The sequence below is a fragment of the Populus alba genome, chromosome 17, assembly GCF_005239225.2.
Source record: "Populus alba chromosome 17, ASM523922v2, whole genome shotgun sequence".
In the NCBI taxonomy this organism is placed as follows: Eukaryota; Viridiplantae; Streptophyta; class Magnoliopsida; order Malpighiales; family Salicaceae; genus Populus; species Populus alba.
Window position 1 is genome coordinate 18,437,334 of NC_133300.1, and position 13,499 is coordinate 18,450,832.

Sequence of the window (13,499 nt, forward strand, 5' to 3'; positions counted from 1 at the left end):
AGCAATGGAAAAAGCACAAAGATCAAATCGACACCAACAACACTGCTTTGAACAGAACCAACATGTTGCTCATAGAAAAAATGACCAAAACAGATGAGCAAATGGACGAAGCTGCCTGCACATGCTCGGAATTGTTAGAATCAATTGCGCGGAATGTGGGGGGAGACATCATTCGCTATCGCCGAAGCCTAGCTGAAACTGATGCCTTTCTAGGGAAGATTGAGAACCGCGGCTTCGGTTTCTTACCTTTGGCTAAAGAGTTTAGGGAGGAAAGGGATTAGAATGTTGTATTCCTTTTATTTCTAAATGTATTTTTATCCAAGCGTTAATGAAAAGGGCGTTGACCCATCTTCTTATGCAAAAATCTGTCTCTTGGTGAACATGATTCAAGCAAACGACTCGAAAGGCAGAACTCCTATCAAAGCAATGTGACAAGAGAATGCTTATAATGTGATGGCTGTTGTTCGTTCACAATAAATACATTTTTATTGGCTGCATCCATTCCCAATAAAACATGCATTTTTCAATCATGCATCCATCACAATCATACATTTTTCTCATACATCTATGCATGCATCTGCAGATTAAGAAACATAGGTCCCCCTCCTAGAATCCACAACACTCGACAAAGAGCAAGAATGGAAAACGAAGGAAGGTCACAACCAGAAGCTCAGTACCAAAGAGAACTTGAAGGAGTTCGGAATGATGTGGCACACTTAACCAGTATGTTAGAGCAAATATTAAGAGCCAGAGATGGAGAGGGAACATCTACTCAACCTAATGAAGCACCAGCAGCATCTCAAATTCCTGTCGCACCTATAAACATAGGGGAAAATACACCAACTAAGTAGAGTCCTACTCAGCCCATCCAAATCCCTATTACAATGGATTTAACAAACGAAGATCCACATGACTTTAAATTCTCTAATCATGAAGGAGATGATAAGTGGACTGCCCTAGAAGAGAGGCTAAGGGCAATTGAAGGAAATGATTTTGTTTGACCCAATTAGGGCCGCTGAAGTATGTTTAGTACCTAATATTGTCATTCTAAAGAAGTTCAGAGTGCTAGAGTTTGTTAAGTATACTGGGATGGAATGCCCGAAGACCCATCTCCGCTCCTACTATAACAAAATAACAGAGGTTATCCACGACGACAAAATGTTAATTTACTTCTTCCAGGATAGCCTGACTGGATCGGCCCTCAGTTGGTATATGAGGTTAGACAATATTAGGATTAGGAAGTGGACAGACTTGGCAGACGCTTTCTTAAAGCAATACAAGTTTAATCTAGAGATTGCTCCTGATAGGACCAGTTTGATTAGCATGGAGAAAGGAACTCAAGAGTCCGTAAGGGCTTATGCTCAAAGGTGGCGTGACCAAGCTATCAATGTGCAACCTCCGCTGATAGAGACAGAAATGGTGACTTTGTTTGCCAATACTTTCAGGGCTCCATACTATGAACACCTTATGGGTAGTTCAGCACAACATTTCTATGATGTCGTGCGGATCGCCGAGAGGATTGAACAAGGGATCTGAAGTGGGAGAATTGCAGAACCTCTAGAGAAGAGAGGTTTCATTGGAAAGAAGAAAGAAATTGAGGTGAACAACCTAGAAAGGAGAAGCAAAAACTATCAAATACCTACCCCCCGAGTCACTAGTATTAACTTTTCCAAACCCCCCACTCCAAACCAGCCCAATCAAATAAAATTCCCAGCAAATAACCACAACAATTACCAAAGAAAGGATAAGAAACCATCAGAAGAACAACTACCTCCTTTACCAATAACCTTAAAAGAGTTGTATGCCAAGCTGTTGAGTATTGGGCAGATAGCTCCCCTACCCATACCACCTATGCAGCCACCTTTCCCTGCCTGGTACAACCCCGAGGTGACTTGTGAATACCGTGCTGGTCACGCAGGCCATAGCATTGAGTCTTGCTTTGCTTTTAAAAGAAAGGTGTTGCAACTGATCAAAGTGGGATGGGTCACTTTTGAGGATTCGCCTAATCAGAATTCAAACCCTTTACCTAAACATGTTGATGGTAGGGGAGGAGTGAATACCATGGAGATTGGTAGCAAAAAGAGGGTGTTGAAAGTGACCATGGCCAAGCTATACTTGATGTTGGTGCAGTCTGGACATTTGGAAGAAACGATTGAGTACTGCACATGAGAAAGTAACTTTTGCCCTTTCCATAAAAAGGAAGGGCATCACATTGATGAATGCATTGAATTTCATCAAAAAGTTGCAAGAATGCTAACTCTAGGAGAGTTAAGGATTGAGGCCGCAAGTGACAATGAAGAGGTAGAGATGATAGAGAATCAAGAGAAATGTAGAATCCAATCAACAACTAATGGTCGCTCAAAATTGGTATTAACTAGGCCCTCATATGCAAGCAAAGTAGACTATGGAGTGATGCCTGGAGATTATGGTTATACCTCGAATATTGAAGCTCCTTTACCGCTGTTCCGAACGGAGATAAGTGGGCTAACTCGGAGTGGTCGTTGTTTCACACTTGAAGAACTAGAAAGACAAAGAAAAGCTAAAGGCAAGGAGGTGCTGGACCTCGATAAAGAGTTTGAGGTGAATAAACCTGTGACTGAGGAAGAAACAAATGAGTTCCTGAAATTGATGAAGCATAGTGAGTACAGTATAGTGGATCAGTTGAAGAAGACCCCTGCTAAGATCTCCATCATGTCATTAATACTCAGCTCCGAGCCACATCGTAATGCTTTGCAAAAAGTACTGAATGAGGCCTATGTGCCCCAAGATATTGAGCAAAAGACTATGGAGCATCTAGTAGGGAGGATCCATGCTGCCAATTACTTGTATTTCACGGAAGATGAACTTGACGCTGAAGGAACTGGACATAACAAGCCCTTGTATGTCACGGTCCGATGCAAGGATTGTCTCGTCGGCAAGGTTCTCATTGATAACGGCTCGGCCCTGAATGTGTTACCAAGGCATATGCTGGATGAAATGCCGATAGATCCCTCACATATGCAACCCAGTGTGATAACAACGAGAGCGTATGATGGTTCATCAAGGCCAGTGATAGGGTCAATTGAGGTTGAACTAGTTGTGGGTCCACAAGTCTTTCTAGTAACCCTTCAAGTGATGGATATCCACCCTTCCTATAGCATGCTGTTAGGAAGGCCATGGATACATTCTGCGGGAGCTGTCACCTCTTCGCTACATCAATGTTTAAAGTACATTGCCAACGGTGTCCTGGTTACTGTTAAGGCTGAGGAGACTATATCAATGGTAAGAAATGTGGCGGTTCCATTCATTGAAGCAGAAGATTGTAAGGACGGAAACCTTCATGCATTTGAAATTGTGAATACCGAGTGGGTGCCCGAGAACACTGTGTTTAGGAAGCCAGAAATCTCTGAAGCCACTAAAATGGCCGCTAAAATCTTTTTGAAAAACAAGATTCCTTTCCCATACGATATGGAGCAAGGAAGGCTTGAATGGAGGGGTATAGTCAAATTGAAAGCTGCAGAACAGAGGTTTGGGCTTGGATATAAGCCCAAGAAAGAGGATTACAAACGAGCTGCTGGTGCAAGAAGGGAGAAGAGAATGGCTAGGATTGAAGGAAGGAAGCCTGTAGAAGAAAACTTAGCCATTCCTCCAATCAGGATTTCATTTCCAAAGGCCGCATATGTGATACAACCTGATGGGGGACATGGAGACCTCTTTCAGAAGCTTTCTTCAATGAACATAAACACTTTGGAGGAAAATCAAGTCAAGGACATTGCTGAGAAATTTGAATCCGAAAGGAGGATTGAAGAGCTGCCACAATTAACCATCCACACTTTGGAAGAAGTCACCGTCAAGACTTTTGTTCGGAAGCTAGCCGAAGGGGAGAAGTTCCAGAATTGGGAGACCCAAGAAGCTCCATTGGTTTTTAAAATGTAATCAACAATGATTGTTGGATTATATTTTTATCTATGTTGTTTGCCTTTTTTCTGTTTTGTTTTTTATTCATTGACAATCAAGGCTCAAGATGTCAATTGGATTTTATTTTGTTGTGAGCCAATCTTTTATTTTTAATGAGATCATGCATTTTTAAAATTCATCTTGATATCTTACTATGCATTTACACATAACTTTCCGCTTTCAGAAACCCTGAAAGTGGATCCTCCACAATAACACCTGCACTTTACATTGAGAATGAATGGCCAAAATTTAAAGAATACATAGTGGCTATAGAAGATGAGGAATGGGAGGAGGAAAACATATGGGAATTCACAAAATTAATAGAACAACACGAACAGGCTTGGAGGCCCGCTAAAGAGGAACTTGAAACCATAAATATAGGCAATGAAGAAATCAAGCGAGAGCTGAAGATAGGGACTTTGATCACCCCTGAAGCAAAGGAAGAGTTGATTGCACTGCTCAAGGATTATGTGGATGTCTTTGCCTGGTCCTACGAGGATATGCTGGTCTGGATACGGACATTGTAGTACATAGAATACCACTGATGGAAGGATGCAAGCCGATTAAACAGAAGTTAAGGAGAACTCATCCGGAGATCTTAATCAAAGTAAAGGCGGAAATTGAAAAACAATGGGACGCCGATTTTTTAGAAGTAGTGAAGTATCCACAATGGGTGTCAAATATAGTGGTGGTACCCAAAAAGGAAGGTAAAATCAGAGTTTGCGTGGACTTTAGGGACTTAAACCGGGCTAGCCCTAAAGATAATTTCCCTTTACCACACATAGATATGTTAGTTGATAATGCAGCACGCAGCTCCACATTTTCCTTCATGGATGGGTTTTCAGGCTACAATCAGATAAGAATGGCGCCAGAGGATAGGGAGAAGACAACCTTTGTAACACCATGGGGAACCTTTTGCTACAAAGTCATGCCATTTGGTTTAAAGAATGCTGGGGCCACTTACCAAAGGGCTATGGTGACTTTGTTTCACGACATGATGCACAAAGAGATTGAAGTATACGTGGATGACATGGTTGCTAAATCTAAAGAGGGAGAGAATCATGTCCAAATATTGAAGAAATTATTTGAAAGATTAAGGAAATATAAGTTGAAGCTTAACCCAGCAAAGTGTTCATTCGGGGTGAAATCCGGTAAGCTGTTGGGGTTTGTGGTGAGTGACAAAGGGATAGAAGTGGATCCTGAAAAAGTAAAAGCTATTCAATCTATGCCACCCCCCAAGACTGAGAAGGAGGAGAGAGGTTTCTTAGGAAGGTTGAATTACATCGCTCGGTTTATATCCCATTTAACCGCGACTTGTGACCCGATCTTTCGTTTATTGAGGAAGAAGAACCCTGGAATATGGAATGAAGAGTGTGATAAAGCTTTTGAGAAAATCAAGCAGTACTTGCTAAATCCACCTCTTCTTGTTCCTCCCATACCAGAAAGGCCATTGATTTTATACCTAACAGTAACCGAAACAGCAATGGGATGTGTGCTTGGGCAACATGATGAAACCGGAAGGAAGGAGAGGGCCATTTATTACCTAAGCAAGAAGTTCACGGAATATGAGTCTAGGTATACTATGATTGAGAAGCTGTGTTGCGCACTAGCATGGGCTACAAAGAGGTTACGTCAGTATATGTTGTATCACACTACATGGTTAATTTCCAAGTTAGACCCATTAAGGTATATTTGTGAAAAGCCTTATCTATCTAGCCGAATTGCAAGATGGCAAGTTCTTTTGGCTGAGTATGACATAGTGTATATGACAAGGAAAGCCGTGAAAGGGAGTGTTATTGTCGATCACCTGGCTGACCATGCTATGGAAGATTATGAACCGTTAAACTTTGACTTTCTCGATGAAGATGTGTTTGCAATCGAGGAAGAGAAATCAGATTGGTGGGTTATGTACTTTGATGGTGCTGTAAATGTATGTGGTAACGGAGTGGGGGCAGTGATAATCTCTCCTGATAAGAAGCAGTATCCGGTTTCAGTTAAGCTGCAATTCGGGTGCACCAACAACACGACTGAGTATGAAGCTTGCATTATTGGTTTAGAGGCTGCATTAGAGATGAACATCAAAAAGATAGATGTGTATGGAGACTCAATGCTGATCATTTGCCAAGTAAAAGGAGAATGGCAAACCAAAGAAGAGAAGTTAAGGCCTTACCAAGAATACCTGGCTAAGCTGGCTAAAGAATTTGAGGAAATAGAGTTCACCCATCTGGGAAGGGAAGGGAACCAGTTTGCAGATGCTTTGGCCACACTAGCCTCTATGGCCAAGATAGACTTTGGGCACAAGGTACAACCAGTACACATCAATATCAGAAATAACCCCGCTCATTGCTACTCAGTCGAAAGAGAAGTGGATGGAAACCCGTGGTACTATGATATCAAGAATTTCATCCAAAACCAGGCATATCCCATGGGGGCATCCAAAATCGACAAGAAGACCTTGAGAAGGTTGGCAATGGATTTTTATCTAGATGGGGAGATTTTGTATAAGAAATCATCTGACGGGACTTTGTTGAGATGTTTGGATGAATTTGAGGCAAAAAGCACGGTACGGGAAGTCCATGAAGGGATTTGCTCAACTCATGCTAGTGGACATGTGATGGCCAGGAAGATACAAAGAGCCGGGTAATTCTGGATGACGTTAGAGAAGGATTGTATCGATTATGTCCGGAAGTGTCATAAGTGCCAAGTATACAGTGACAAAATCAATGCTCCTTCGGCTCCTCTGTTTAATTTAACATCTCCATGGCTCTTCGCGATGTGGGGAATTGATGTGATTGGACCGGTAAACCCAAAAGCCAGCAATGGTCATAGGTTTATTCTCGTGGCTATCGACTACTTCACAAAATGGGTAGAAGCTGGGTCATTTGCTCATGTGACGCAAAAAGTGGTGAAGAAATTTATTGAGAGAGATTTGATATGTTGGTATGGTCCACCAGAAAAGATTATAACGGATAATGCCCAAAATTTCAATGGTAAGATGATAATAGAGCTCTGCACTAAATGGAAAATCAAGCATTCCAATTCTTCACCATATAGACCAAAGATGAATGACGCGGTAGAAGCTGCTAATAAAAATGTCAAAAAGATTATTCAGAAGATGGTAGTCACCAATAAGGATTGGCATGAGATGTTGCCATTTGCCCTTCATGCATATCGCACCGCAGTTCGAACCTTAACAGGAGCCACCCCGTACATGTTGGTATATGGAATGGAGGCGGTGATGCCTTTAGAAGTGGAAATCCCATCATTGAGAGTGTTGTTAGACTCTGGGCTGGAAGAGTTAGAATGGGAAAAGGTTAGATATGAACAGTTGAATCTGATCAGTGAAAAGAGGATAACTGTGATCTGTCATCATCAACTCTACCAAAGAAGGATGGCTAAATCATATGACAAGAAGGTTCGACCTCGAGGATTCCACGAAGGAGATCTTGTACTAAAGAAAATATTACCTTTACCTGGAGAAGATCAGAGTAAATGGGCACCTAACTACGAGGGGTCTTACGTGGTGAGGAAAGCATTCTCAGGAGGAGCTTTGTTACTATCTAGAATGGATGGAGAAGATCTAGTTAGGCCTGTGAATTCCGACTCTGTAAAGAAATACTACGCTTGATGTATTTCGTAATTTCCCAGTCAATAAAATAAATTTTGGCCATGAATTCTCTTTGTAAAGAGTCCTTTTATATATATATATATATATAACATATGATCTCATAGCATTTGAAATTTTTTGCTTAAAAGAACTTTTTTATGGCATGACTAAGAAAATGACTCCATCAATTGGAGAACCAAATCAAATCTGCTTGACATATAGTTGCACATCACACTAGGGGGAAAAAGGGGCACGAAGTGCACATAAGGGTCCATAGTAAACCCAAGCCAAAAAGGGGTATCATAATAAAAACTTCTAAAAAAGCATCTTTTATAAGATTGGCTAATTGCATTAAAAGTTTCAGTCTTCATGAACAAAAACCAATTTTTGTTTCCTTTGACACAAAACTCAATGGAGCAAGAAAGGGCCCCATAAGGAACCAGAGATCTCTTCACTAAAAGGATATGAAGGATATTTCGGTTCGTAAGAAAAGCTTGAAACAAGAGCGAAGAGGTTTACGACGAAAGGGGGACCTATGTTTCCAAGATAGGTAACAAAAACATACATGCATATTAACCATAATACATTGCTTTCAACATTTGTCAGTTCGGGGTTTCATCACCATTTCTCAGGTAGTGCGTTTTCTAACCCTATCTCTTTTCGAGTGCGCTGTATGAGCCCTCACTTCTTGGGTAGTGCGTTTTCTAACCCTACCTCTTTTCGAGTGCGCTGTTTGAGCCCTCACTTCTTGGGGTAGTGCGTTTTCTAACCCTACCTCTTTTCGAGTGCGCTGTTTGAGCCCTCACTTTTTGGGTAGTGCGTTTTCTAACCCTACCTCTTTTCGAGTGCGCTGTTTAAGCCCTCACTTTTTGGGTAGGGCGTTTTCTAACCCTACCTCTTTTCGAGTGCGCTGTTTGAGCCCTCACTTCTTGGGTAGTGCGTTTTCTAACCCTACCTCTTTTCGAGTGCGCTGTTTGAGCCCTCACTTCTTGGGTAGTGCGTTTTCTAACCCTATCTCTTTTCGGTTGCGCCGTTTGAGTCCTCACTTCTCAGGTAGTGCGTTTTCTAAACCCTACCTCTTTTCGGGTGCGCCTTTGAGCCCTCACCAACATTTTCCTTTGGTAGGTCACCCATCACAATGAGACCATATTTTTTCTGGGTAGGTCACCCATAAGAATGAGACCATTCTCCATTTTTTTTTTACCTGGGTAGGTCACCCATAAGAATGAGGCCATTCCTTCCCCTGGGTAGGTCACCCAAAGAATGAGACCACTCTTCCTTTTTTCCTTGGGTAGGTCACCCATCACAATGAGACCATATTTTTTCTGGGTAGGTCACCCATAAGAATGAGACCATTCTCCATTTTTTTTACCTGGGTAGGTCACCCATAAGAATGAGGCCATTCCTTCCCCTGGGTAGGTCACCCAAAGAATGAGACCACTCTTCCTTTTTTCCTTGGGTAGGTCACCCATCACAATGAGACCATATTTTTGCTGGGTAGGTCACCCATAAGAATGAGACCATTCTCCATTTTGTTTACCTGGGTAGGTCACCCATAATAATGAGGCCATTCTTCCCCCTGTAGGTCACCCAAATAATGAGACCACTCTTTCCCTTTTCCACTCGGGCAGGTCCCCCATCATAATGAGACCACACACACATTTTTTTTTTTTGTATTGGTTATTGGTAAAGGAATCACCAGATGGGATTCCAGGTTAAAGGAGATCACCAGATGAGATCTCGGATGGATTTCCATGTTGATCAAACTAAAGTAAGAATTCAGAGGATCGCTGGATAAGGATCTCGAGATGACTAAGTTTTGATCATAGTTTTTGGGCTAAGGAGGATTGTTGTAAAAGACAGTTTCAGATCAATCAAGCTTCGACCAGATCAGTTTCGGGAGTTTCGTTTTGATTTTATCTTTATAACACTTACTGCGCAAAACCCATGCTCCGTAAGTATTATAAAGAGGGGGCATCTGTTGTAACCCATTTTTGGGTACCCATAAAAAATAAAATAAATAGCCAAAAGAGGTTAGAAAAATAACAGGAGGCAGAAACGCTCAGAAAACAGTCAGAAAATTGGTCAAGGAATTTAAAAATACAAGGATCGAATTTTTGACAGTGTATTCTTGAAGGATGAAAACCCTATTGAGAAGGAAAATTTGAATTTTGAGGAGAAAAGCCCAAATTTGGATATTTATGGACTTAATTGGATTTTTATTTGAATTTATAGAGGATTTGATTGCAAGAAAAATTAATTTTTAAGTCAATTTGGGCTTTAATTAGAAGAAATTTAAGTTCTGGGGCCAAAATATATTTTTCAGGAATTTATTGGGTCAAATCAGGGGTTTAATTGCATAAATATTAAAGTTTAATGGCCAATTAAGGACTTAATTAAGAAAATCCGAAACCAGGGACCAAATTGGAAGAGGCGCGTAAATGGAGGGGCTGCAATTATTCGGTTCAGGGGCCTAATTGAAGAAATTGAAAGTTTATTAATCAATTGAGGGCTCAATTGCATAAATCAGAGGCCAAGGACCAAAGTGAAAAAGGCGGCCAACAAGAGGGGCGGGGAAAGAATTTGGAGGACTGATTTGAAGTTTGGCCCATTTAAATGAAACGACGCGTTTTATCCAAAACGACGCCGTTTCATATATAAAAAAAGAAAAAAAAAAAAAGGAAGACCAGAACGGTGTCGTTTTGAACGACACTGTTCATCTTCCTCCTTGCCCCCGAATTAGCAGCAACAGAAGACGGAAATTTTCAAAACCTTCCCGCCTCTCTCTCCTCGCCCCCACCAAAGCCCCACAAGACCACCGAACGGGTCACTGCCCAACCAGCCGTTGCGTGATTGAGGGCGCACTAGCAAAAGGCACGCTGGTTTCCCTTATAAATAGAGAGACCGAAGGAGAGAGAAGGGACCCGAAGAGAGAGGGAGAAGAGAAATAACACACGAAAGAGAGAGGAGAACAGAAACAAACCGAGAAGAAGGAAACCGAAACCAGAAACAGAAAGCAAACCGAGACAGAGAAAGCCACTGAGAACGAAAAAAAGGGAAAGGGGAGGAGGAAGAAATTTTTGGCCACTGTTAGAAACAGTAGCAACGCCGCCCGAGTCGCCATCCACGAGCCACGCCACCGCAGCCCCGCCAGCAAACCACCGTCTTCGTCGTGCCAGGTACGCTCTATCCCCTGCATTTTTTTTTTCTCTTCTTCTGTAGGTTTCGTCTCCTGCATGCAGAATTGTTCTGCATGCAGGGGACGGGGGGGCAATTAATTCCCCCCGTTCTGTTTTCTCTTCTAGGCCAGACGGGTTCTGGGCCAGAAACATGTATATAGGCCAGAAGGATTCTGGCCCAAACCGGCGGTCTGGGCCGGGTCCGGCCCAGACCAAGTTTTTTTTTTTGGGCCGAGATCGGCCCATTCACTTTTCTTGGGCCGAGATCGGCCCAGTCACTTTCTTGAGCCGAGATCGGCCCAGCCACTTTGCTTGGGCCGATCCCGGCCCAATGACTTGTGGGGCTGAGCCTGGCCCAGTTAGTTGGGCCGGCCCAGCCCCTTAATAATTAATATATAATTATATTATATTATTATATTATGTGTGTGTATATATATATTGTTTTTAAAAAAAAAAACTGAAAAAATCTAAAAACATGTTGTTGTTTTCTTTTCATATATATATATATATATATATATATATATATATATATTTTAGGGGTTTGTATTTTTTTATATACTGTAGAGGTATAAATTCAGTATTTAAAATATCCGATTTTCGTCGAGACACCCGAAATTTTCAAAGATAAATTTTTTTTTTTGCTTTCAAAAATTTCTAAAATTCCTTAAAAAAATATATATTTTTTGTACATCTTTTTAAAATGATTTAATATTAGTTTGTATTTTTATGCTGTGGAGATATAAATTCAGTATTAAAATATCCGATTTCGTCAAAAAAAAAAAATATTGTTTTAAAAAAAATATTTTCTTGCGTGTTGCATACGGCCAATACTCTAACATGTTTTGAATGTTCTTTTTATAAAAAAAATATATTGGAAGCTTCGAGAGTGTGTTTTCGCATAGATTTCTTAAACACAAATTATTTTCATGCATTTCTGGATTTTACAACATGTTTGTAAAACTCCAAAGGGTATTGGCCAATATTCCAAAAACTATAAAAATCTTATTTTTGGAGAGGAATTTATTTATTATTCGCCGCTAATGTTTGGATAAAGAAATCCTTAAAAGGATGAATATCCAAAATATTATTGGGAGTAATAAATCCGCGCACATTCTTGAAAGAAGCCTTGATTATAATCGAGGACATTTCAAAATTTAATTTTTTTTTCCACTATTTATGAGTCGCAAACTTTTGAAATACTAAGGGAAAAATGAGCTTTCAAAGCACATGGAATCTCCTTAGATTTCTATCCAAAATCAATTGACGAGCCTAGAAAATACCAACACCATAGCAATTATAGAGCAAACCAAACACCAAGCAGCTTACCTTAGGTAGGGCGTACTAGGGGTGCTAATATCTTCCCTTTACGCAACCAGTCCCTTGCCTTAGAATCTCTGAAAGACCAGTTAGGGTTCCTAGTGACCAAAATACTAGGTGGCGACTCCAAAGAACCAAATCAGCAAAACAAAACAAAACGAAAGTCGCCAGTCGAATGTTGCAAAAGCAAATTTTTTGTTTATTTTTTTTAGGGTGCGACAACAGTAACTGGAACCGAATGAGGAACAATGGGTGAAATTGATGGGGAACCAGATGCAGGCAATGGTATTTGATCTTCATCAAATAAAACGTGGCATGAAATATAGGCACGCTGAGTGCATAGATCAAGGCACCGATAGGCATTTTGAGTAAGTGAATAGCCTAAAAATATGCAGGATCTTGATTTGGGTTCCATCTTGTGTTTGTTGTATGGTTTGGTGAGAGGGTAACACAAACACCCAAATTTTCTCAATTTGAGATAATTTGGCTGTTGACCGAAAAGAGCTTGATATGGGGAAATATTTTGAAGCAATGGAGTGGGTTGACGATTGATAAGGTACACTGCTGTGTGAAATGCATATGGCCAATATGTTAAAGGAAGATTTGCATCATGAAGTAATGTGAGACCGGTTTTAACTAGGTGACGATGACGCCGCTCAGAAACACCATTTTGTTGTGGTATGTGGGGAGTGGTAGTGAAATGACTTATACCATGTAAAGAGAGAAAAGGTTTTAAACTCGCATATTCACCCCCATTATCTGAGTATATGGTCTGGATTTTGCTTTGAAACCGATTTTCCACGAGATTTTTGAATTGTGGAAAAAATTTTGCAACCCCAGATTTTGTTTCCATAGGATAAAACCACATGTATTTGGTGTAGTGATCAATGAAAATGAGGTAATACCGAGAGCCATCTAAACCAACACAGTGAGCAGGACCCCAAACATCAGTATAAATGAGATTAAAGGGTGCAGTGCTTGATAGACTAATAGATCGAAAAGGTTGTTGATGTGCTTTATTAATAGAACATGAAGGGCATATTGATGACTTTTGAGTGGTTGTGAATGGAAGTGAAAATTGATGAACAACATTGTGAACAATTTTGGAGAAAGGATGACCAAGCCTTTTGTGCCACACGATGAGAGAAGTTTTTTCATGCACATTAGCAACCATGGGAAAGAGAGCTGCCCCCAGTGTATTCGGGAAGATGTAAACACCATTTTCACATGCACCTTTTGCCAGGATCACCCCCGAGTTCGTGTCCTTCACAAGAAAATAAGACGGGTGAAATTCAATAAAGACATTATTGTGAGTAGTAAAATGGTGCACAGATATAAGGTTTTTAGAGATATCTGGAACATAAAGTGTGTCTTTAAGAGTGAAAGTTTTGCGGTTTGATTTTAAGGTTAAGGATCCTATATGTGAAACAGTCAAACCTGAACCATCACCGAGCACGACT

General features: G+C 40.8%; 1 protein-coding gene across 1 annotated transcript in view; it reads left to right on the plus strand.

Moving 5' to 3' along the window:
• LOC118060410 (uncharacterized) overlaps positions 1-7,641 on the plus strand; it is a 9,917-nt gene extending 2,276 nt beyond the window's left edge. Inside the window, 6 exon segments of the mRNA XM_073405565.1 lie at positions 584-809; positions 1,057-1,500; positions 1,828-2,124; positions 2,200-3,866; positions 4,121-4,437; positions 4,440-7,641. Of these exon segments, the coding sequence (XP_073261666.1) occupies positions 584-809; positions 1,057-1,500; positions 1,828-2,124; positions 2,200-3,866; positions 4,121-4,437; positions 4,440-7,564 (6,076 nt within the window). The 3' untranslated portion in view covers positions 7,565-7,641.
• Positions 7,642-13,499: the final 5,858 nt, after the last annotated feature.